The 22,900-nt window shown below is 45.6% G+C and overlaps 1 protein-coding gene across 1 annotated transcript in view; it reads right to left on the bottom strand.

Moving 5' to 3' along the window:
- The window catches only part of FYTTD1 (forty-two-three domain containing 1), a 30,505-nt gene extending 18,985 nt beyond the window's left edge, over positions 1-11,520 (bottom strand). The window contains exons 1-2 of the mRNA XM_056127633.1: positions 11,351-11,520; positions 8,034-8,162 (exon numbers count right to left, since the gene is read on the bottom strand). Coding sequence (XP_055983608.1) covers positions 8,034-8,162; positions 11,351-11,447 — 226 coding nt within the window. The 5' untranslated portion in view covers positions 11,448-11,520. The remainder of the gene's footprint in view (positions 1-8,033; positions 8,163-11,350) is intronic.
- Between the last annotated feature and the right edge of the window lie 11,380 nt (positions 11,521-22,900).

Genomic DNA, 22,900 nt, shown 5'->3' with positions numbered 1-22,900 from the left:
AATGGCCCAAAACAATCCATACAGCAAAGATAAAAATTAAAAAGAGGAGGGATTCCTTTCTATACCAAAGTTTGCACAGCACAGGTACATTTACATGTATGTTTTCTTATAAACAGATAAAATAAACTTATTAATATACATGTCAATTTTCTTAACATTTTTTTCTCTAGCTTTTAAGACATCAGTATAGAATACAAAATACTTGCTGTTTCAATGTCTTAATCAATAAGTTATTGGTAAAGTTCTGGGGAATTCAAGATTTTTTTTTTCACTTTTTGCTTTTTTGGGGTCACACCCAGTGATGCACAAGGGTTACTCCTGGCTCATTCACTCAGAAATTACTCCTGGCAGTGCTCGGGTGACTATATGGGATGCTGGGAATCAAACCCGGGTCAGCCGCGTGCAAGACAAATGCCCTACCCGCTATGCTATCACTCTGGCCCCGAATTCAAGATTTATTTATTGGAATATTTTTCTTTTTTGCTGTTGCTGGTTTTGGGGCCACACCCAGTGGTGCTCAAGGATTACTCCTGGCTTTGTGCTCAGTAATCACTTTGCTGTTGTTTTGGGAACATATCTGGCAGTACTCAGAGCTCCCTCCTGGCAGGCTTGGGGCACTATACAGGGAGCCAGGCACTGGCCCACGTTAGCAATGTGCAAGGCAAGTGTTCTACCCACTGTACTATCGCTCCAGCCCCAAGGATAACTCCTGGAGGGCTCTGTAGACCATATGGGAGTGCTGGGGATCTAACTCAGGTCCACCGCATACATTTTAACAGCTGTGTTATCTGGCCCCTAAAATATTTTTCTTAATAGCAAACATGATGGTAAGCTTTGTCAGTAGAGGGTGCTGGAGTAATTCTGAAGAACGGGATTTTCTTCCAAGTTCCAGGTTGCACTTCAAGGCTTGTTCCTGTGGCACAGGAAAACTAGGTGGCTATCATCACCCTTCAAAGTGAATGAGACTGGGGAGGCAAGAGACTGCAGTGTGGACTTGAAGCACAAACTTCAAGTGACTTATGTCTTAAATATCTAGTCCTGTGCATCTGTCTAGTACTACTTCTAGGCATCACTATTAAAATCTCATCAAAACTCACAATGATCCTCCAAACACACAAGCCCCCCACCTTTAGTTCCACCAGTATGGCAACTTCATTAAATGGGGGCTTGGGGATTTCTTCCTCTTTTGGGTGCTCTTAAGTTCTAAGGATACTGATGTTTTCCTTTTTTTTTTTCTTGGGGGGGGGGTCACACCCAGCAATGCTCAGGGGTTACTCCTGGCTCCGCACTCAGGAATTACTCCTGGCGGTGCTGGGGGCACCATATGGGATGCCAGGGATCGAACCCGAATTGGCCGCATGCAAGGCAAATGCCCTACCCGCTGTACTATCGCTCCGGCCCTGATATATTACTTTTTAACAGGAAAAAAAATAAATAAAAACTACAATTTTAAAACTTTTTTTTGATGGAGCAGGGAAGTTTTTTAAATAAAGTTTAAATGACTTGTTTATTTAGAAAGATGTGAGAATTGAGATGGAGAAATACATGTTCGAGAACATGGGCTTTTCCAGAGCAGAAATACACAAGAAATGAAATATAGAGAAAAGCAAGTGAGATAAATGTTCAAGGTTGCCAGGTATGACCCCCCCCCAAAAAATGAAATTTAATAATACTAATACTAAAAAAAAATCTACTTCTTCGTGCAAAATTCTACCTCACAGAACGAGGAGAAAAGAATGCAAAGTATAAGAAGAGGACTCCCAGAACAACCACCAACTGGGAGCTCTTTAGCTCTATTGCGGCAACATGGGAAGATGCCATCATTGACAACATTGATGAGGAATACGATCGAATGATTCAGCACCTCCATGATTGTGCAAGAAATGCCAAAAGAGAGATAACCACAAAAAACCGTCGTTCTTCGAACACTCTTGAACTTATTCGCCAACGTGGCTTGGCACATGCCTCAGGCAACCACAAGCAAACATCCGAACTGGCAAAACAGTGCAGAGAAGCCATCAAGGATGACCTCAAAAACAGGAGAGCAGCAGTACTGGTAGATGCAGCAGAAGCTGGGAAAAACATTCGTAATGCCCGCCTGTCCTTCACCAACTACAAAACCAAGATGACTGCCCTCCGACATCATGATGGATCTATCACATCTTCCAGAAGGGCAATGGAGAAGATTATTCATGACTTCTACTCAGATCTCTTTAATAGCCACATCCACTTGCCCACATACCACATACCACATGATGGATATGTCGTTCCCAATGTTCTCCCTTCCGAAATCCAACATGCCATCTTGTCGGTAAAGAAACAAAGAGCACCTGGCCCAGACAAGATCAGACCTGAACACCTGAAGAACTTACCATCAATACTCATCAATACACTGGCTCGACTCTTCACACGCTACCTGTCTGAATGCAAGGTTCCATCCCAATGGAAAACCAGCAGGACTGTACTACTATACAAGAAGGGAGACATCCACGACATTGGCAACTATCGCCCAATCTGCCTATTGTCTGTCATCTACAAACTATTCACTCGAGTCATCCTGAATAGGATTAGCAGAACACTAGATGAAGGACAACCATGTGAACAAGCTGGATTCCGAAAAGGATTCAGTACCATCGACCATATCCACACAATAACCAAGCTCATTGAGGTATCTCGGGAGTTCAAGATGCCGCTCTGTCTAACGTTCATTGATTTAAAGAAGGCCTTTGATTCTGTTGAGACGGAAGCGGTCATGCAAGCCCTAGCCAATCAGGGCGTACAAACTCAATACATCAGGATCCTTCGTGAGCTCTATTGCGGATTCACTACCAAGATCTCACCATTCTACAAAGAAGTAATCATCCATATCAAGAGAGGGGTTCAGCAGGGTGATACCATTTCACCAAAACTCTTCAGTGCCACCCTCAAGAACATCATGCGACGACTGGAATGGGAAAACATGGGAGTGAAGATAGATGGTCGGCAACTACACCACCTCCGCTTTGCTGATGACATCGTTCTAATAACACCAAACATCAGCCAAGCGGCACGAATGCTGAACGACTTTGACCGTGAATGTGGAAAGGTCGGACTACAGCTGAATCTTACGAAGACAATGTTTATGAGAAACAGCCTTGTTCCTGACGCTCCAATCGCTCTCAACGGAACCACCATCTCCGAATGCAACAGTTATATATACCTAGGTCGAGAAATCAACATGATGAATGACCTGGCACCTGAGTTGCGCAGGAGGAAGAGAGCGGCTTGGAATGCCTTCAAGAGCATTGAAGAAATAACTAAAAGGACAAAGAACCTCCAGCTACGAGCACATCTCTTTGATTCCACTATTCTTCCTGCATTAACATATGCCTCAGAGACCTGGACCCTACGAAAACAGGATGAGAACGCTATTCGGGTCTCTCAAAGAGGAATCGAAAGAACTATGCTTGGAATATCACGATTCACTCAAATGAGAGATAGAATCCGGAGTTCTGATCTTCGTCAATGCTCAAGAATCAGGGACGCTGTCTCATTTGCCAAGACATCAAAAATCAGATGGGCTGGACACGTAATGAGGTTTACAGACAACCGCTGGACTAGAGCCATTACTGATTGGATTCCACGGGACATCAAAAGATCACGTGGACGCCCACCTATAAGATGGTCAGACTTCTTCGTCAAGACCCTAAATGATCGGTTTGAGGCTCTGCATGTTCCTAGAACGAACAGATACCATTGGGCTACGCTAGCACGCAACCGGGATGAATGGAGACGTTACTGGCACCCGCTCGAATAAATCGATGAATAACGGGGATTAAGTGATTAAGTGATAAGTGAAAAAAAAAATCATCAAAATTAGAATTCTATTCCTGGATGCCTTCCCTTATCATTCCTATACACGCTTTTATTTCTCAGTTATCATTTTCTTCTCTACTTCACCCTAGCAAGTCTAGGTAACTCCATCTTCCCTCTCTACCTTTTAAAATATATATATATAATTTGTTTTATGATTTAAGATTCCCTGCACTAATTACAGTTCCCTGAGCACTGCTAGGAGTAATCCCTGAGCAGAGCCAGGTGTGGCCCAAAGCAAATAAAAGAAGATGCTCTGACATAATCTGCTCTACTAGAACAGCAGTTTGATACATATATCAAAACTATGAGGTTTTGGTTTTTTCCCCTTTATGGTCACACCAGCCATGCACAGGGGTTACTCCTGGCTTCGCACTCAGGAATCACTCCTGGCGATGCTCAGGGGACCATATGGGATGTTGGGAATAGAAGTTGGGTGGGCCGCATGTAAGGCAAATGCCGTATCTGTTGCACTATTGCTCCAGCCCCCGAGGTTTTAAAAACAATCCAAAGCAAACAAAAAATACTTAGTAGAAAAAGCAGTTATACTTGCAGTCTTACAAAAATGTCTAATTTGGGGGTGGAGGAATAGTTCAGTGGGCAGGGAATTTGCCTTGCATGTGGCTGACCCACATTCTGATCCCTGGCATCCCATATGGTCCTCCAAGCACTGCCAGGAGTAATTCCTAAGTGCAGAGCCAGGAGTAACCCCTGAGAATCACTGAGTGTGACCCAAAAAGAAAAAAAAAAAAAACAAAAGAAACACCACTATTGACTTCTCTGTCCTACCTGTTTTTTGTAATTCTTGTAATATTTCTAATACTCAAAGATAAGATTATTACACGTAGAAATTTAAACTTTTCCTAACAAGAGTTTAAGACAACCCCATGTCTCTAGTCATATTTAGTGACAAAGCTATTCTAGTTTAGGAACTGTCACATGTAAGTGGAGAACATATAACGTTCCAGTATTAATAATGATTTTGTAAGCTCCAAAACTAGATACCAATTATCTCAAAGCCCTTATCATAGCCCCCATTAAGGAAGTTTTCTTCTGATTTCTCACAGACTAGACATTCTGTTAATTATAAAATTAACAAAATTTTAGCACAAAATAGGAATTTACATTTAAAAAACCTTTTCAACATAAATCACTAAAATCAATTATTCTCTACAGTAAGGAATCTCAAAATTTACTTGCTTAGGTTTAGTTATTCAATAAATTATTAAGAAAAAATATTTGGGGCTGGAGCGATAGCACAGTGGGCACGGCGTTTGCCTTGCACACGGCTGACCTGGGTTCAAATCCTAGCATCCCATATGGTCGCCTGAGCACTGCCAGGAGTGATTCCTGAGTGCACCGCCAGGTGTGACCCAACAAGGAAAAAAAGGAAAAAGAAAGAAAATTTAAAAATATTTTTGGTAGCATCTAATCTGTTAAAATATCAGACTAAGTATATATCAGACATTAATTTGAGGACATGTTAATGAAAATATATTAGTTGTTAGATGTTCAACTGACTGCTTCTTTCGGGTTAGTTTTTATTTTGCTTTGTTTTAATTTGTGGCCACATCCAGCTGTGCTCAGGGCTTCTTCCTGGCTCTGTGCTTAGTGATCAGAGGGCAGAGGGCATGGGTGTCAGGGAGTTACTTTACTAAACATTTCTGCATGTATATAAAAAAAAAATAAAAAGGTAAAGGCCCTCCCGTTGATCGTCGATTTGCTCGAGCGGGCCCAGTAACGTCTCCATTGGAGACTTTGTTGTTACTGTGTCTGGCATATCGAATACTCTCGGTAGCTTGCCGGGCTCTCCGAGAGGGGCGGAGGAATCGAACTCGGGTCGGCCATGTTGGCCGCTTGTAAGGCGAACACCCTACCCGCTGTAGAGATTTATAAACTCAAAAATCTTGGTTTAAAATGCTGAAGTTAATGAGTCATATATAATTAAAGTTGTTCAATTACTATTTTAAATTTATCTTAGAACAAGCAGTTATAAATAAATAAGCTTCCGAGTAACCAAAAATAGCTATAAGTAAAGTTCCAAGAGTGTTGGATCACCTCTAAGGCATTTGATCTTAAGTGTCACTTGTCAGAAAGATAGTACAGGGGTTAAGGCACTTTGTCCTGCAGGTGCAGAATCAGGTTTGATCCTGGTACATTCATGGTCCCCCAAGCACTGAAAAAGTGACCCCTGAGCAGAGCCAGTCTTGTTTCTGAAGTTCAAAGCACTGCTGGATGTGACCCTTAAACAGAAAAACTAATATAACTCAGGGGGTAGAGAAGGAGTGCAAGAAGTAAGGCACGTGGCTTTGCATGCTGCAGTGCTGAAACCTGGTTTATTCCCCAGCACCACATACGGTTCCTTAAGCACTGCTAAGGTTCACTCTTGAGCACAGTGCCAAGAACAGCCCTTGGGCACTGCCTGATATGTGCCCTCCCCACCCCACCTCCCCCCAAAAGTGCCACTTTTAGATGATTTAATAAATCCAAGAGGGGGCCAGAGCAATAGTACAGAGGTAGGGCATTTGCCTTGCATGTGGCCAACCCAGGTTCCATACCCAACATCCCAAATGGTCACCAGAGCACCACCACGAGTAATCTCTGAGTGCAGAGCCAGGAGTGACCCCTAAGCATCGCTGAGTGTGACCCAAAAAGCAAAGTAAATAAATAAACCCAAGAGGTCCTGGATGATATTATAAAGAATCTGGAAGTCACAATACAGAGTACTAGTCTCCACATATTTAAAGGGCTCTCAGGCAATGAAAGAAATTTACTTCTTTCAGCTTTGTAGAATAAGCAAGCATGATTATTAAAAGAATCTTCCAGTAAACAGAGCTGTCTTCAATAATGGAATAAATTCCTTCTAAGATGATATATGCCATAAAAGAATATATTTGAGCTAGAGTTACAGTCATCCATCAGACTGCCGTTGTCTTTGTTTTGAGGCCAAACCTGGTGGTATGTCAGGGATTACTCCTAATGAGGTGCTCAGTACACCTGGCAGTACTTGGGTGATCATGCAGTGCTAGGGATAGAACCTGGTACTCCCACACACAAAGCACGCACCCCAGCCCTTCATGCCCTTCATGCGTTCCACCCCCAGACAAGTAATAGAACACTTAACCGGAAAGAAGGAAAACCTCTTGATAAATGAAACTTATAATTCTATAACTGTACATATAACTGAGTCTATTTATATACTAAGTTACTTTAAAATAGCTGTTTTTTTAACAAATAGTGTTGTGGGAGGCCAGAGCCAACAGTACAGCAGGTGGGGCAACTGCCTTGCACACGACCAACCAGGATTCTGTCCCAGCACCACACATGTCCTCTGAGCCCTATCAGGAGTGCTCTCTGACTCAGAGCCTGGAGTAAGTCCTGAGTGCAGCTAGGTGTGAGGAGGGAGGGAGGGAAGGAGGGAAGGAAGGAAGGAAGGAAGGAAGGAAGGAAGGGAGGGAGGGAGGGAGGGAGGGAGGGAGGGAGGGAGGGAGGGAGGGAGGAGGAGGAGGAGGGGGGAGGGAGGGAGGGAGGGAGGGAGGGAGGGAAGGAGGGAAGGAAGGAAGGAAGGGAGGAAGGGAGGGAGGGAGGGAGGGAGGAGGGGGGGAGGGGGGGAGGGGGGAGGGAGGGAGGGGGGGAGGGAGGGAGGGAGGGAGGGAGGGAGGGAGGGAGGGAGGGAGGGAGGGAGGGAGGGAGAGAAATAGTATTATGGGTCAGGGATGTAGCTCAGTGATAGAGCAACTGCCCTGCATGTAGGAGGCTCTGGGTTCACTCTCTGGCAACACTAACAAAAAAATTAAAAGTCAGTTTAAGAAACACCTATCACCTAATTTAAGACAACTACAAACTTGTCAGATATTTTTTAGAGGGTCACACCAGGCAATGGTCAAGGGTTACTCCTGGATTACACTCAGCAATCATTCCTGGTGGTGCTAGGGGAACCATATGGGATGCTGGGGATCGAACCCAGGACAGCAGCGTGCAAGGCAAGTGCCCTTTCCACTGTACCACTGTTCTGGCCCCCTAAAATAGCCAGATTTCGATTAAACAAAAAATCTGAGGGAAAAAAAATGTATCTCACAAAGGTTCTGATTTATTTCCTTTATGTTTTAAGTAGGTGCTGAAGATAGTAAATTATATTATAATCTATTAGTATTAATTGATTATAGATTTATAAAATTTACCTGAATTCTGTTGGATTCCCCAGCGAACTCTCATCCTGAATTGCTTGGTGCCACTTTGTTGGAGTCTTCTGTTTAGTCTCGGAAAGTTCTGCTTTTTCCCTTCCTTTCGATTCAATTTGATAATCTCATCTGCGATAGAAGAAAACCCAGTTATTTTCACCTTAAGTGGCTCACTGACTCACTTTCATTTGATTTCCTATGCCCCTAACTTTCCTACTCTGAAGACACTTCCTTCTCTAGGGGATAATGATCAGATGACAAGAGCTCAAATCAGCCAGTGTGCTCAGAGCACAGGAGAAAGATTTTGCAGGAAAAGTTCAAGTCAACTGCCCAAGGGATATTTATCAATTAATGAAGGACTGCTATCCATGTTACTTCTTTCCCTGATGAATGTAAATAAATGAAAACCTGTTAGGTTCAGTTCCCAACTATGGTCCCCCGACAGCCAGAGTGCAGCCCTGAAGGGCCCCTGAGCACCAACAGGTGTGGCCCATGGCACTGGAGGCCCACAGTAGCATCCCATCTGTGGGACAGTGAACAGATGGCCCAGTTAGCCAAAACTGCCCATGCAAACCCAAAGGCATTTCAGAAAAACCAGTGAAAAAATTACATTACTTAGAGAACAAAATGTCTAAGTTTATCTCAACTCAAGAAATATTTACTAAGCACATACTCTGCACACTGAATATGAAATGTAAGGTAAGCTATGCTGCAACAGAAATAAAAATATACTACCTGTTCTATTTAAAATTATTGATGGAGGGGCTGGAGCGATAGTAGTGGGTAGGGCATTTGCTTTGCATGCGACTGACCCGAGTTCAATCCCTGGCATCCCATATGGGCCCCAGAGCAATTGAACATCGCTGGGTATGACCCAAAAATAAAATTATTGACGGAAACAGATATGTTAATAGCAAACAAAATTAAATACTATAATGGAAGTATGGCACAAAAATATTCTATTTGGTTCTCTATTCCTCTAGCAAAGTAATTAAGTTACCTTAATAATCTTTCTACACTTATTTCATTACATATTATTATTTCCCAAAACATTTCGAACAATGCCAAGATAATTCACAATCATACTGCTTTGATAATATCACAGAAAAAGATCAGAAAATTAAATGTACTCTTAGATTGCCACTTTTATCTGTAAAAAGGTTACAAGAAGCAAAATATTCTCATCCAAGAAAGTCACTTTTGGGAGCCAGAGCTATAATACAGTGAGTAGGATGGCTGCCTTGCACGGTCAGCATCCCGTATGGTCCCCCGAGCACCGCCAGGAGTAATTCCTGAGTGCAGAGCCAGGAGTAACCCCTGAGTATTGCTGAGTGTGACCCAAAAAACAAAAAAAGAAAGTCACTCTTGTCTGTTCCTACCCCAATATTAATGCTAATGATAAAGCAAAGAAATTGGTCAACAATTTAGTAAAAGTTAACAAAACCAATGAACCCATTATTTTTTCCAAACAACTCTAAACATAATCGAATACCTCTATCTACAGAAGTAGCCTTTTCCAAAGTCTAGGGAAATATAGATCATAGATTAATATTTTAATCACCTATCTGTAACTTCAGCTCTTAAATTCAAATACATGAAACAATCAAAGTATCACCAGAGTAATTCAAGTATCTTTAAGATCAATCCTTACAAAAACTTGTCAGTTAAAAAGTTTTTCAAAAATAAAAGATTGGGAGGTGGAGGGTGCTGGGGTGATAGTACAACAGGTAGGGCAGACCCTGGGTTCAATCCCCAACACCCCACATAGTCCCCTGAGCACTGCCAGAAGTAACTGCTCAGTGCAGAGCCAGGAGTAAGACCTGAGCATCACTGGGTGTGACCCAAAATAAATAAAAGGCTTTGACTATTAACATATTAAATTCCCAAAACACATTTTCTGAAATTCTACTGTCCTTTGCTAAGTGCTACCTTACCAGAGGTCTAAAACCTCTGAGTCAAGTCAGTACACCAAAAAAATTAATTTGGGGGCTGGTGAGATAACACAGTAGGGGCTAAGGGGCTTGTAAGCAGTAAACTGGACACCACACAGTCACCTAACACAGGGGAAGCATAGTGATGCTTTTTTTTTTCCTGGTGGGGGCTTTTTGGGTTACACCTGGCAATACTTACGGGTAAGTTACTCCTGGCTGTGAATTGAGGAATTACTCTTGGCAGTGCCTGGGGACCATATGGGATGCTGGGAATGAAACCTGGGTCATTTGTGTGCAAAACAAATGCCCTACCCGCTGCACGGTTGTGCTCTTTTGGATGTTACTGAATTTGTTTAAAGGTATTTTGGTCTGGGAATACTTTCATTAAAAAGCAATCAAATACATTTTAACTTATTTTTAAAGTGTTATGCAATATGTATATAAAAATTAAAGATAGCATATCAAATGTAACAGGCTCTATGCTTTATTTTCTAAGAACATAAGTTAAGGAGCTACTAAGACAAAGGTCTCTTCCCATCTAGGAAAAGACGTTTTCTCTTATTTAAGGTAGATACCAAAATAAAAAAATGCACTTTGGTGAGCTAAGATTTCTTGCACACCATTAGGAACATGGTAATAGAGTACTGAGAAGAGGCACTGTTCTGGCGTGCATTCAATTTAAATCTCACAATTCTATGGAAAAAAAAAACTGGGCTATGATAACGCCTATTTGGCTTAGAATCTAACTTGATGAAGCCCTTTGGTAGCTATTCTACATGAATATTCACATAACCCTGACGGGTCACAACTTAAAAAATGAGCTTCTAAAACCTCTCCGGACATGACAAAATATCGAAAACAGCTACTTAAAGTAACTACTTTATCCCCCCTCTGTAAAATTATCCTAAAAAAAAGCATCTGACAGCTGTCTGTGGTTAATCAAAAGCAAAAGGGGCGCAGTTCGTCGGGGCCGGGCACAGCACTGCGCACCTTCCCGGGCCACCCCGGGGCATCCCGGCGGCACCGACACCCCCACACGCGGGCGGCCGGGCCCTCGCTCCACCCCCCGCGGGCCCCGAGACCACCGCCCACACGTGACCTGCACAACCGCCAGCGCCGGCACGGGAGCCCGAGCGCGGGGGCGCGCGCGCGGGGCCGCGCGGGGTCGGGCGCGGGCGGGGCGGGGCGGGCCGGGGGCGCGCGGGGCGGGCCGGGCGCGCGCGGGGTGCCGCCCGCTGAGGAACCGCGTTCGCGGCCGCCCCCGCAAACCCCGCGCGGGCGCCAACGTCCCTTCCCGGCCGCGGGGCGGGCGCGCGGGCCCCGGACCCCCGCCCGCCGCCAGAGCCCCGGCCGTCCCGCACGGCGCCGCCGGGCCGCCGGCCTCACCCAGAGACATGTCGATCTTGTCGAGGTTCTCGCTGCCCCGGGCCCTCGGCGCCGGGCTCGCCGCGGCCCCCGCCAGCCGGGCCCCGAAGCGGCTCATGGCCGAAACGTCGCCTCCGAGCGCTCGGGAAGGCCGAGCTCGAGCCGCCTCCCACTCACGCACGCACAGCGCAGCCCCAGCGCAGCGCGCACGCGCGGCGGCCGCCACCGAGACCACGGCGGGCTAGAGCGGCCCCGCGCGCCGCCCCACGGCGGCCCCTGGCGGACGCAGGAGACGTTGCACGCGCCGCGGGGGCCCTGCGGAGGAGCCGCTGAGCCCTTCGCCTTTTTCTTCCTCCCAAATGAGGGGTTGCAGGTCGCTGCTCTAAAATGATCCTGTTTCTCCTACTTCTGAGCCCCTCCTGCTACAAATAGTATTGAAACTCCTTGGCGGTGCGGCCTCGGTGGCAGGAAAGACCTCTGCAAACTTAGGTTGCAGAACTGCATCCCAGTCAGCCTCTCCCCAGCCGGCAAACTTGCACCCTGTGGGCTGGTGGAGTCTGCAGGCAAAGCAAAGGCTAGCTACTGCGGGTGGCATTGTGTGCCCCCTTGGCGATAAAAGTAAATGCCAACGCTTCTCATGTCTGTTTTTCAACCAGAACTCAAAATATTGCACCAAACCTTAGTAAGTCTTGATCGTCCCTCAAGAGAGGGGTAAATTCCTCTGCTGTGTTTGGATACATTTTTCTCATTTTCATTTGCTTTGGGAATCACTAGGGATTCGTTTTCATTCTGATCATCCTCAGAGGAAAACTTCTTAATGTTTTGGGGCTGGAGCGATAGCACAGCAGGTAGGGCGTTTGCCTTGCACGTGGCCGGGTTGGATTCCCAGCATCCCATAAAGTTGCCTGAGCACCGCCAGGACTAATTTCTGAGTGCAGAACCAGGAGTAATCCCTGTGCAACGCCCAGTGTGACCCCAAAAGCAAAAATAATAATAAGTAATCATTAATATTTCATAAAGTCCCGTACAATAGCTTTTCCCCACTTACTACATAAGATATTCCATTTTTATTTACCTCTGCCTCCTCCGAAAGCAATTGTGCTTACTTGCAGGTGTCTAGATACCAACTCTACACTAAGAAATTTCTTCTGTCTTCCTCTGCTAAATTTCCATTTTGCATAGAAAACAACTTTTGACCTAAAGCAACTCAAAACTATCATAGCATTTACTTAAGAATGTTTAAATGCTATTGGTGACATGACTTCCAACCTCAAACCCCAATGAAATATTTTTCTATTTTTCTGTTGGGATTCCACATGAAGATGCTTATTAAATAAAATGGTCTAGAGAAAATCCCCCCGAAGATAACTCACTGAAGTCCCTATTTCAAAAGCAGTTGTGCTGTCTCTGTTCAAGTAGTCAGTTGTGTCCCAAAGGCCCCACTGTAGCTCAACTCTGCTTCTGGGTTCCTAGAACTGTCAACACATCTCCTGCTGTCCCAACCCCCAGAATTCACTAACCTGTGGAAGCAGAAACTTCCCATCCGCACAGCCCAGAGACACACACAATAAAAGACTCCCTGAGACTATAGTAAGAGGGGTTCTCTCTTTGGGTTTCCCTCAGTCTGACCAGTGTACTCTCTCTTTCAATAAACTCACTTTGCTCTGTCTAAACTGTCTTGCTTTCCTGTAAGTTCTTTTACAACCTCACATGGAGCTCAGACCCAAAGGAGACCAGGTTCTAGTACCTCTTTCTCTCACTTCACTAAATACATCATATTTATTAACAGCATTTTCTTTTTTTCCTAGAAGGAATCAACATTTTCTGATTTTTATTAATAAAACCGTTGTGTCCCAGTTTTCATTTCCATATCAGAATGCAAAGTTAACAGTGACAATTCTAGGGTTTCCTTAACAAAAAAAAATTAATTTTATTATTACACATGTTTTTTAATAGAAAAAAACAGAAGACATTGTAGAAAGTTCAGATCAGTCTCTCTCCGTCTCTCTCTTTCTCTCTCTTACACACACACACATACACACACACATACACACACACACACACACACACAACACCAGAGATGAGGAAGAGAATGGAAGGCAATGGTTAGGCTATGGTTTTGATATGGGAATACTCAAAAAAATTTTATAACTAAGAGAATCATGGAATCTGTAAAAACTGAAACAGGAATCTGAGACACACATAGCGAAAGGAAGAAGAAAATAAACCAAGACATCAGAACTGAGACCTCTCCAAAGAGTCAGTCAGCAACAAAAGCCAAAGCTAAAAGGTCATGCCTGCAAATTTTCTAGGGCACAAGAAACAGCTATAATTCAATCATATATTAATTGAACACCAACCTTGTCCTGGGCCCTGGGGCTAACACCGGGAGCAGGGTTGGTGCAGTCCCTGTTTCCCCCCTGCTTGCAGTGCGTATTCTTGAGCACCTCTGTGACTAAGGCAATGCGCTGGACAGCACTCAGCCCTTGGAGTATAGCAGTCTTGAAGCTTGATCTAAACCTGTCACTGTCACTGTCCTCCCGTTGTTCATCGATTTGCTCGAGCGGGCCCAGTAACGTCTCCATTGGAGACTTTGTTGTTACTGTGTCTGGCATATCGAATACGTCTTGGGGAGCTTGCCAGGCTCTGCCGTGCAGGTGAGATGCTCTCGGTAGCTTGCCGGGCTCTCCGAGAGGGGCGGAGGAATCGAACTCGGGTCGGCCATGTTGGCTGCGTGCAAGGCAAATGCTGTACCGCTGTGCTATCGCTCCAGCCCGATCTAAACCTAATAAACATAATTCAAGCAACTTCCCTTTTCAGAGGTTTGATTTCATACAGTGTAGGTAGGACAACATCTAGGATTACCAGATAAAATACAAGACCAGTTAAGCTTGAATTTAGATAATAAATGAATAATAACTCGTTCAAGCAAGTGTTGTTGGGTACGGAGCGGGACCTGGCAGACTCCATGATGGACTCCATTCTGTCCCACACGTCGTTTTTCTGGGTGGATTGTGGTTCTCAACAGTATGGCTTTCTCAGGGTTGTGCTCCCTCCCCCCTTCCCCCCCCCCCCCCCCCCCCCGCCCTCTGCCGAAGAAGGACATCTGGGTTGATAACTCAGGCTTGGTTCTCAGAATTCTGCTTCTTCCACCCGGGCTGATAGCTCAGCCTTGGTCCCCAGAAACCGCCTGGACAGGAGCAGGGGAGGAGGAAACAGCCGTCAGAATGGCCGGGAAATTATCAGGATAAGACGACCTGTTTCTAACGGCTGATTGTGCTGTTTGAAACTTGGTTGAAACTTATATCTCCCTTTGAAACTGTAAGCATGGGCTATGATGCACACACTGACTATAAAAATTGAAGCATCTCCATTGCTCAGGGTCCTGCTCTGTCCTGCATGCCTAAGAGTTTGACCCCAGCTAGCTGGCTTGAATAAAACTCCGCTTGAGTTTTGCATTTGGACTGGACTCTTTGTGGTTCGGAGAGGGGAGTTTATCAATCTCAGACCCTAACAATGTAAGTTTGCTTCAGGTTTCAAATAAACACCCAAAACTCTCCTTGAGAAACCTATGTTGCATGCAACCTTTAGAAGGTTTTTATAGGTAGCAGTTGCATCTCTTTGAGGTGCTTAAACACTCCAACTCAGGTGCAGCCCTGGGACAACAGACAGCAGGCGGCTGGGGTCACTCAAACTCAGCGCATGTGGCCATAGAAGACACGAGAAATGCATTCTCTGTCACTGACTATTCCTGTAGCCTTAGATATTTTTTCAGATGTCCTTCATTAGGGTGATATGCTTTTATAGATGCCCTTTTATTAACCTTTTACTCATGGTTTGTTGAACATTTTAATCATGAGTGAATGTTAAATTTTATCTAATGTTTTGTCTATCACCTACTGAAATGACTAAATCATCTAATGGCATGATTTTTTTTTTTTTTGCTTTTTGGGTCACACCCAGCAATTCACAGGAGTTACTCCTGGTTCATGCACTCAGGAATTACTCCTGGCGGTGCTCGGGGGACCATATGGGTTGCTGGGAATCGAACCTGGTTCGGCTGCGTGCAAGGCAAACGCCCTACCCGTTGTGCTATTGCTCCAGCCCCTCTAATGGTATGATTTTTCTTTTAAAATTAATATAATGAATTACATTGACTTGTTTTCAAATCTTGCAACGTCCTTGTATATATACTGTTGGATATTTGGTTTGCTCATAAATTGTTAGGATTTTTCCCTTTCCTGAGATGTATTGGTATGTGATTTCCTTTACTGTGCCAACTTATGTTGGTATCAACTTTTACTTTTCAGAAAAGGACTTTTAAAATTTATATGTTGCTGGGGCTGGAGAAATAGCACAGCAGGCAGGGCATTTGCCTTGCACGCGGCCAACCCAGGTTCAATTGCCAGTATCCCATATGGTCCCCCGAGCACGGCCAGGAGTAATTCCTGAGTGCATGAGCCAGGAGTAACCCCTGTGCATTGCTGGGTGTCACCCAAAAAGCAAAAAAATAAATAAATAAATAAAAAATAATAAAATTTATATGTTGCTATAATTTATATAATATTAGTATCATATGGGAGCTAGGTTTAATTTATATTATTCATTATTATACCTAACTATGCAAGTTACTTGTATGCACAATTTTTCTTCTATTTTCTGCTAAGTATCTTTCTCATTGCCACTGTTTTCTGCTCTAGCAGCTTTATTTTTACCATTTTGTAAGTTTCTTGTTTCTCTTTTGGGTTTCCACTTAGCTTTGTTCTAAGTGTTTGTTTTCTAAGAGTACTGCCTCTTAATATCAGAATTAACTCATTCAAATATTCATAATTTTGTCTTGTCTGGGCAGAGTAAGGATTCTGACAACTAAGGGATCATTAATTGTGGCATTTTCTAAAGTTATGGAAATGTGTATTAATCATATTTCCCTCTACTGCAAATTATATCGCTTGGATTGTCTGGGGGCCACACTTGGTGGTTCTCAGGGGCTACTCCTCAGTTCAATGCGAGGGTCACTCCCACCAGTGCTCAGGACCCCTGTGGTGTGCTGGAGATGAAACCTGAAGCTCTCTCCTGACTCTCTCTGAGTCATTTCCTCACCCTGGAAACGCTAGTTTTTAAATCCTCTCCAGAGGTCTGGGAAGCCACAGAGGTTACCGGGAGGGTTGGAGCCAAAGAGAGCGGCTGGTGGGTAGGGACAGCTCTGGAGTGTGACACAGAGGTCCAGGCCAGGGAGAAGCCTGCTGTCCTCAGGCTGGGCCAGTCCTACGACCTGCCCCATGCTACCTCTCGCGCTGCAGTGCCCAGGAGGTCTGGTCGGCCTGCTGCCTCCAGGCCTTCTGGCAATAGTGTTTACTGAAAGTAGCCAGTCACTTTCAGTGAGGAGAGGAGGCCATGATGCTGGACATACTGTCCAGGTAACTCTTCTCCAGATGATCCTGGCCCGCTAGTCGGCACTGCAGCCGTTCCTGCCACCTGCACCTTGAGCTAGTTGTCTCAGCCAGCAGCCAGCGGGCCCCTGAGTGCTGCCACAGAACCAGGAGTCAGCCTTCAGCACCGCCACACCACGTGTGGCCCCAAAACAAAGCAAATAAATAACAATGTTCTTAACTTGTCTTAGAGAGTTTGGTGGTCTAAAAGGCTCTGCAGAGGCTCTGTAGTACCAACTAGATAATAGCTTCTTGTGCCTTTGGGCAATCTGATTTTCCCCAAACTCCTTCTTAATTTGCCCCTTGACCTCTGTACTCTGGGACAGAATCTAGGATAGACAGCGGATTAACTGTCATCTTTCCTTCCCTCAGTAAAAGATCCCTTCTCTTAGTCTACTTTATCTCGAGTTGTACAGAGCAGTTACAGGAACAAGCTGAACATTCCTCAGATATGGTCAGTCCAGAAATAAGATTTTGCATTTTTTATTATAAAATTCTAAAGCCCAAATGGATGGCAATGCAATTTCTCATATACATGAACAAATAAACTATTTAGGATAGTGCAAATGTTGCTGTTAAGATAAAGTTAAAGCCAGGCAAATTTTATCAGAAAGTTTTAAAATCATTCCATCCAACATGAACTTTTAAAATCTTTATTAAAAGAAAGAAAAGAGGGGGAAAGAAAAGAAAAGAGGGGGCCGGAATAACAGTACAGCAGAGAGGGTGTTTGCCTTCCAACGCAGCTGATTTGGGTTCGATCCCCAGCATCCCATGTGGTCCCCTGCGTGCCGCCAGGGGTAATTTCCGAGTGCAGAGCCAGGAGTAACCCTGAGAAAGTTTTCAAAGCCAAAAAAAAAAAAAAGAAGAAAAAAAAAGAAAAACCTGAAAAAGACTGGTAAATTAGGGACCCAGGCAATAGTACACTGGGCAGGGCACCTGCCTTGCAGGATAGCACTTTATTCCTGGCATCTCATATGGTCCTGGAGCACTGACAAGAGTAATTCCTGAGCACAGAGTCAGGATAACCCTGAGCATTGCTGGGTGTGGCTGCAAAACAAACAAAAACAAAACAAAACAAATAAAAAGAATTTTAGTAAATTTGGTAAAATCAATGACTTGGTCAGTGACTAAAGACTTCTGAAATGCTAAACTCTGACCAAAATATATCTTTTATGTGGAGTACCTGGATCAGATCCCCGACATAGAAATAAGTTAAACTGGACAAAAATTAAGTTGAAATATATCCAAAGTTAGTGCCAGAGAGATGGTACAGTGGGGCTTGCCCTGCTAAACCAAGTTTATATCACTGTCATTCCCTTGTTCATCGATTTACTGGAGTGGGCGCCAATAATGTCTCCTCTCGTCCCAGTCCTGAGATTTTAGCAGCCTCTCCTAACTCTTCTCTCCCAATGCTGCCATATTGGAGGCTCTTTCAGGGTCAGGGGAATGAGACCCGTTATTGTTACTGTTTTTGGCATATCAATACACCATGGGTAGCTTGCCAGGCAGCCAAGTTTATATATTCAAAATTATTACAACTAAGACTTTATCACATGAAATATTAAAATTTCAGTTATACTGGATAAGGGTTCTGTCATAAGAAAATAAAAACCACACCAAGATAGTGCCTTTTTTTTTAAACTGTTTTTGGGTCACACATGACTGCATGGGGAAACTGTATGCAGTGCCACGAATAGAATCCATGTCGTCTGTGTGCAAGATAAGTCCTACACCTGATGTGCTAGTTCTCTGGCTTTTGCATATTTTTAAAATCTTGCCTAGATGTAAAGGATTTGTAAAGGGTTCTTGCCTGAATTAATTATTAATATGGAGGCACAAAATAATGATTCTTCTAACTCATTCATTAGTTGACAATCTACAGTGAAAGAGATTTCCTTCCCCCTTCTTTCCTTTAAAAATTAATTTCAACAACTACAATAATATTATATTCACTATTATTTTGATATTTGCCAAATATACTCAAGATTATTTCCTAAAACAATTTTTTGACAATTAGTAAATATAACGAACTTCAAAAATATTTTTAGAACAACTAACTAGTTCTCCAGCAAATTGAATTTCTGCCAGTGGTGCTACTTCTGTTTAAATAAAAATATCATCCACTTTCGGGAGCAGCTGCCTGGCCCCAGGAGTCGGAGCTGTCCTGTGTCCTTCCCCCTTCCGCTTCACTGAGCGTAGCAACCAATAAAGACCATTGTTGTGTACTGTAAAAAAAAAATCATCCTAACATCTTAAATATATTATGATAAAACTACCTTCTTCAAGTATGTTTTTTGGTGGGGGCAGGGCAGAAAACCCAGCTCCCAGAACAGAACAGCACAGTCTCCTGCCCCCACGCCTGGCTGTCCAGATCCTCCATCTTCTAGTAGGCGGGGGTCATTCCCACCAACTGCCCCCCTGGCGCTGTGTAATCCCATCAATGGCCAAGACACAGAGTCTATAAAACCCAGCTCCCGGAAGACATCTTATTATCTCATTCTTGCTTTGGACAAACTGGCAGGCTACCGAATGTAACCTGCCCACACGGCAGAGTCTGACAAACTCCCCGGTACCTAATATGCCAAATACCAGTAACAATGATGGTTCTCATTCTCCTGACCCTGAAAGAGCCTTGAATGTGGCACTTTTTAGAATCTCAGGGCTAGGACGAAGGAGACGTTAATGGTGCCTGCTCAAGGCAATTGACTAACAACAGGATGATCGTGATCTGTGAGTGATCTGTGATTGTGATAAAACTACCTTCTTCAAGTGTGTTTTTGGTGGGGGCAGGGCAGAGGTGGAGCGCTCCTGATGTGCTCAGGGATCACTCCTGGCAAACCTCTCCTAAACTATTAATTCCGCAAGGAGTTGCTATATAAGGCCTTTATATTGATGAGCGGGCGAGAGCCTGGCAAGCTCCCCGTGACGTATTCGATATGCCAAACACAGTAACAACAAAGTCTCCAATGGAGACGTTACTGGGCCCGCTCGAGCAAATCGATGATCAACGTGAGGGCCTTTACCTTTACCTTACCTTTATATTGATGAGACATTTTTTGAATCTTGATGCCTACTGGTCAAGCCTTTCTGGAAAACAACATGGACGTTGCTCAAAAATCTGGAAATTGAGCTTCCATGCGACCCAGCAATACTGCTCCTGGGAATGTACACTAGGGGCCCCAAAACACAATGGAAAAAAGTGATCTGCACTCCTATGTTCATTGAAGCATTATTCACAATTGTCAGAATCTGGGATCAACCGAGTGCACAAGAACAGATGAGTGGATAAAGAAACTATGGTACTACACAATGGAATACTATGCAGCTACCAGGAAAAATGAAGTCATGAAATTTGTTCATACATGGATGACATGGGGAGTATCATACTGAGTAAAATAAGTCAGAGGAAGAGGAACAGGCATAAAATGATCTCCCTCATTCGTGGGATGTTAAAAACAGTATGAGGGGCCAGAGCGATAGTACAGTGAGTAGGTACAAACGTGTTTTGCATGTGGCCAATCTGGGTTGGATCCCCAGCATCCCATATGGTCCCATGGGCACCACCAGGTGTAATTCCCTAATGTAGAGCCAGGAGTAACCCCTGTACATCACCAGGTGTGACCCAAAAAGCCTAAGAAGACAACCACAATGATAACAGCAACAAAACATGAAAATTGTATTATGAGAATAACACCCAAAGACAGTAGAAATGAGGGCTAGCAGGGCTGGTCCACGAAGCTTCCATAAGTTGGGGGCTGGGGAGAGTTCAGTCAGAACAGAGAAGGGACCATTATGACAATAGTTGGGAATGATCACTCTGGACAAGAACTGCTGCTGACAGGAGGTAAAGGCATATGCATGATACCTTCTGTAACAGTGCCTAGAAGGAATAAAGGGTGGAGGAAGAGAGAGAGACAGACAGAGACAGACAGAGAGAGACAGAGAGAGAGAACGAACAATTACTCTACAGGAAGGCTATGGGGGTAGAGGTGGAAAGTTGGTGGTGGGAAATGGTAAAGGGATGGGGTTGGAACATTGTATGACTGAAACCCAATCACAAATAATTCAGCAACTGTGTATGTCAAGGTCATTCAATTAAAAAGTTAATAAAATACAATAAAAATAAGTTAACATTTTTATGAAGTTAAAAAAACTAAAAAGAATGCTTTATGAATTATTAGAAATCTGAATAGATTCTAATAAACTATTTAAAATGGAGCAGAATTACCAATACAGGATTCAGGATATGGCTTCTTGGGGAGAAAACATGGAGGGATGAGATGGGAGAACATGTAGCTAGTCTAGGTTATTGTCATGTTTTAAATTTGATCCCTTTCAGTAAATACATGCAAGTACAGACTTGAACAAATAATGAAAATCCTGCTTTATTTTGTGTGTGTGTGTGTGTGTGTGTTGTGCTGGAAATGCAACCCAGGCCTTTTCCATGAGTGTGGGACTCTATCACTGTGTCACTTTCTCCGCCACGGTCTCTTCACTTAGTTTTGGTTTGTGTTATGTGTATGCTTTTGAAAAGACTTTAGGGGCACAGAGAGATACCACAGAGGACTAGAGCGCATGCTTATCATTCTGTAGTCCAGGTTCCATTGGGGCACCTTCTAGAATGATTCCTAGCTCCAAAGCAGAAAAAGCACCTAAGCTTTTTGGTACGGCCAAAACCAAACAGCAATAAAACATTGTTGCTAATACACTAAAAATTGTAAATTATATTTAAAGATGCAGATTCCAACTTCTTTTTGAAAAATCAGTGTGTCTGGCAATCTAAAAGCCATTTGATGGGGCCAGAAAACTAGTACAGCGGGTAGAGCGTCTGCCATGCATGCAACCAACAGGGGTTCGATCCCCGGAGCGCCGCCAGGAGTGAGTCCTGAGTGCAGAGCCAGGAGGAACCCCTGAGAAACAACCTCTGGCTGTGGTCCCCGACAAATGAAAAAAAAAAAGCCACTGGACAACACTGGGCCGGAGCGATAGCACAGCAGCTAGGGCATTTGCCTTGCACGCGGCGGCCAACACGGCCAACCCGAGTTCGACTCCTCCGCCCTGTCGGAGAGCCCGTCAGTCCGAGTGTATCTCGCCGGCAGGGCAGAGCCTGGCAAGCTCCCCGCGAGGTATTCGCTATGCCAAGCACAGTCGCAGCAAGTCTCACCACGGAGACGTTACTGGGCCCGCTCGAGCAAATCACGAACAACAGGAGGACAGGGACAGTGACAACACTGACCTATAGCTGAGATTTCTCTTCTCGGGCGTAGGAAATCCACTGGATTCCCGTGGGATTCCCACTTCAGTTTTCGTGGAATTGGCAGTTCGGCTTCCCCGGCCTGAGCCGCGGACTCCGTCCTGCGCCGGCCGCCTCAGCCCTCGGACCCAGCCTGGCCGCCGCAGCAACGCGGCGACACACCCACGTGTTGCAAGCAACCTTTGGACGACCCTGATCCAACCGGCTTTTGATCGGGTTTGGCTCTCAGCGCTCACCCCGCAGGACGCCGCGGCCGGCCCGGCCCGCTCCGGGGTCTGCCCCTGCCCTGGGGCCTGGGCACGCGCCGGCCGCCCGCGCCCTCTCCGGTCTCAGGTCGCCCCAAGTCCCGGGACCCTCCGGCGGGCCGGGCCGGCGGGGGCGGGAGCTCCGGGCGCGCCCGGCCCGGTCCCCGGGCCCGCAGGCTCGACCCCTCCGGCGCCGGCTCGCGACAGCCCCCGCCGAGCACCCCCGCGCCCGCCTCTGCGGCCGCGCCCCCCAGCTGTCCGCGCCCACCCGCCCGGCCGGCCGCCCGCAGGCCCGACTCCGCGGGGCCGCACCGCGCGGGAAGCAAAACCTCCCCGCGGCGGACGCCCCCGCGACGCCCCCGCCTCTCGCGGGTGTGGCCACGCGGGGCCGCGCGGGGGTGCTCCGGCGGCCCGGACCCAGGACGGGGTCGGACCGCGCGGGGTGGGAAGGGGCCGCTCGGCAAGCGCACGTCAGCGCCCCGCCCCGCCCCTCCCGGCCACGCCCCCTCCCCCGCCCCGCCCCGCCCGGCCCCGCGAGCGCGCCGGCGGAAGCGGCCGGGCCCCGGGGCCTGCTGGGAACTGTAGTTCTCGGAACCGGAAGTGGGCGGTGCGCGCTGACCCGGCGGCGGGGCCGTCCGAGGTC

The sequence above is a fragment of the Sorex fumeus genome, unplaced genomic scaffold, assembly GCF_029834395.1.
Source record: "Sorex fumeus unplaced genomic scaffold, SorFum_2.1 ptg000063l, whole genome shotgun sequence".
In the NCBI taxonomy this organism is placed as follows: Eukaryota; Metazoa; Chordata; class Mammalia; order Eulipotyphla; family Soricidae; genus Sorex; species Sorex fumeus.
The sequence above is the reverse complement of the archived record's forward strand: the minus strand, read 5'-3'. Positions and strand labels throughout refer to the sequence as shown.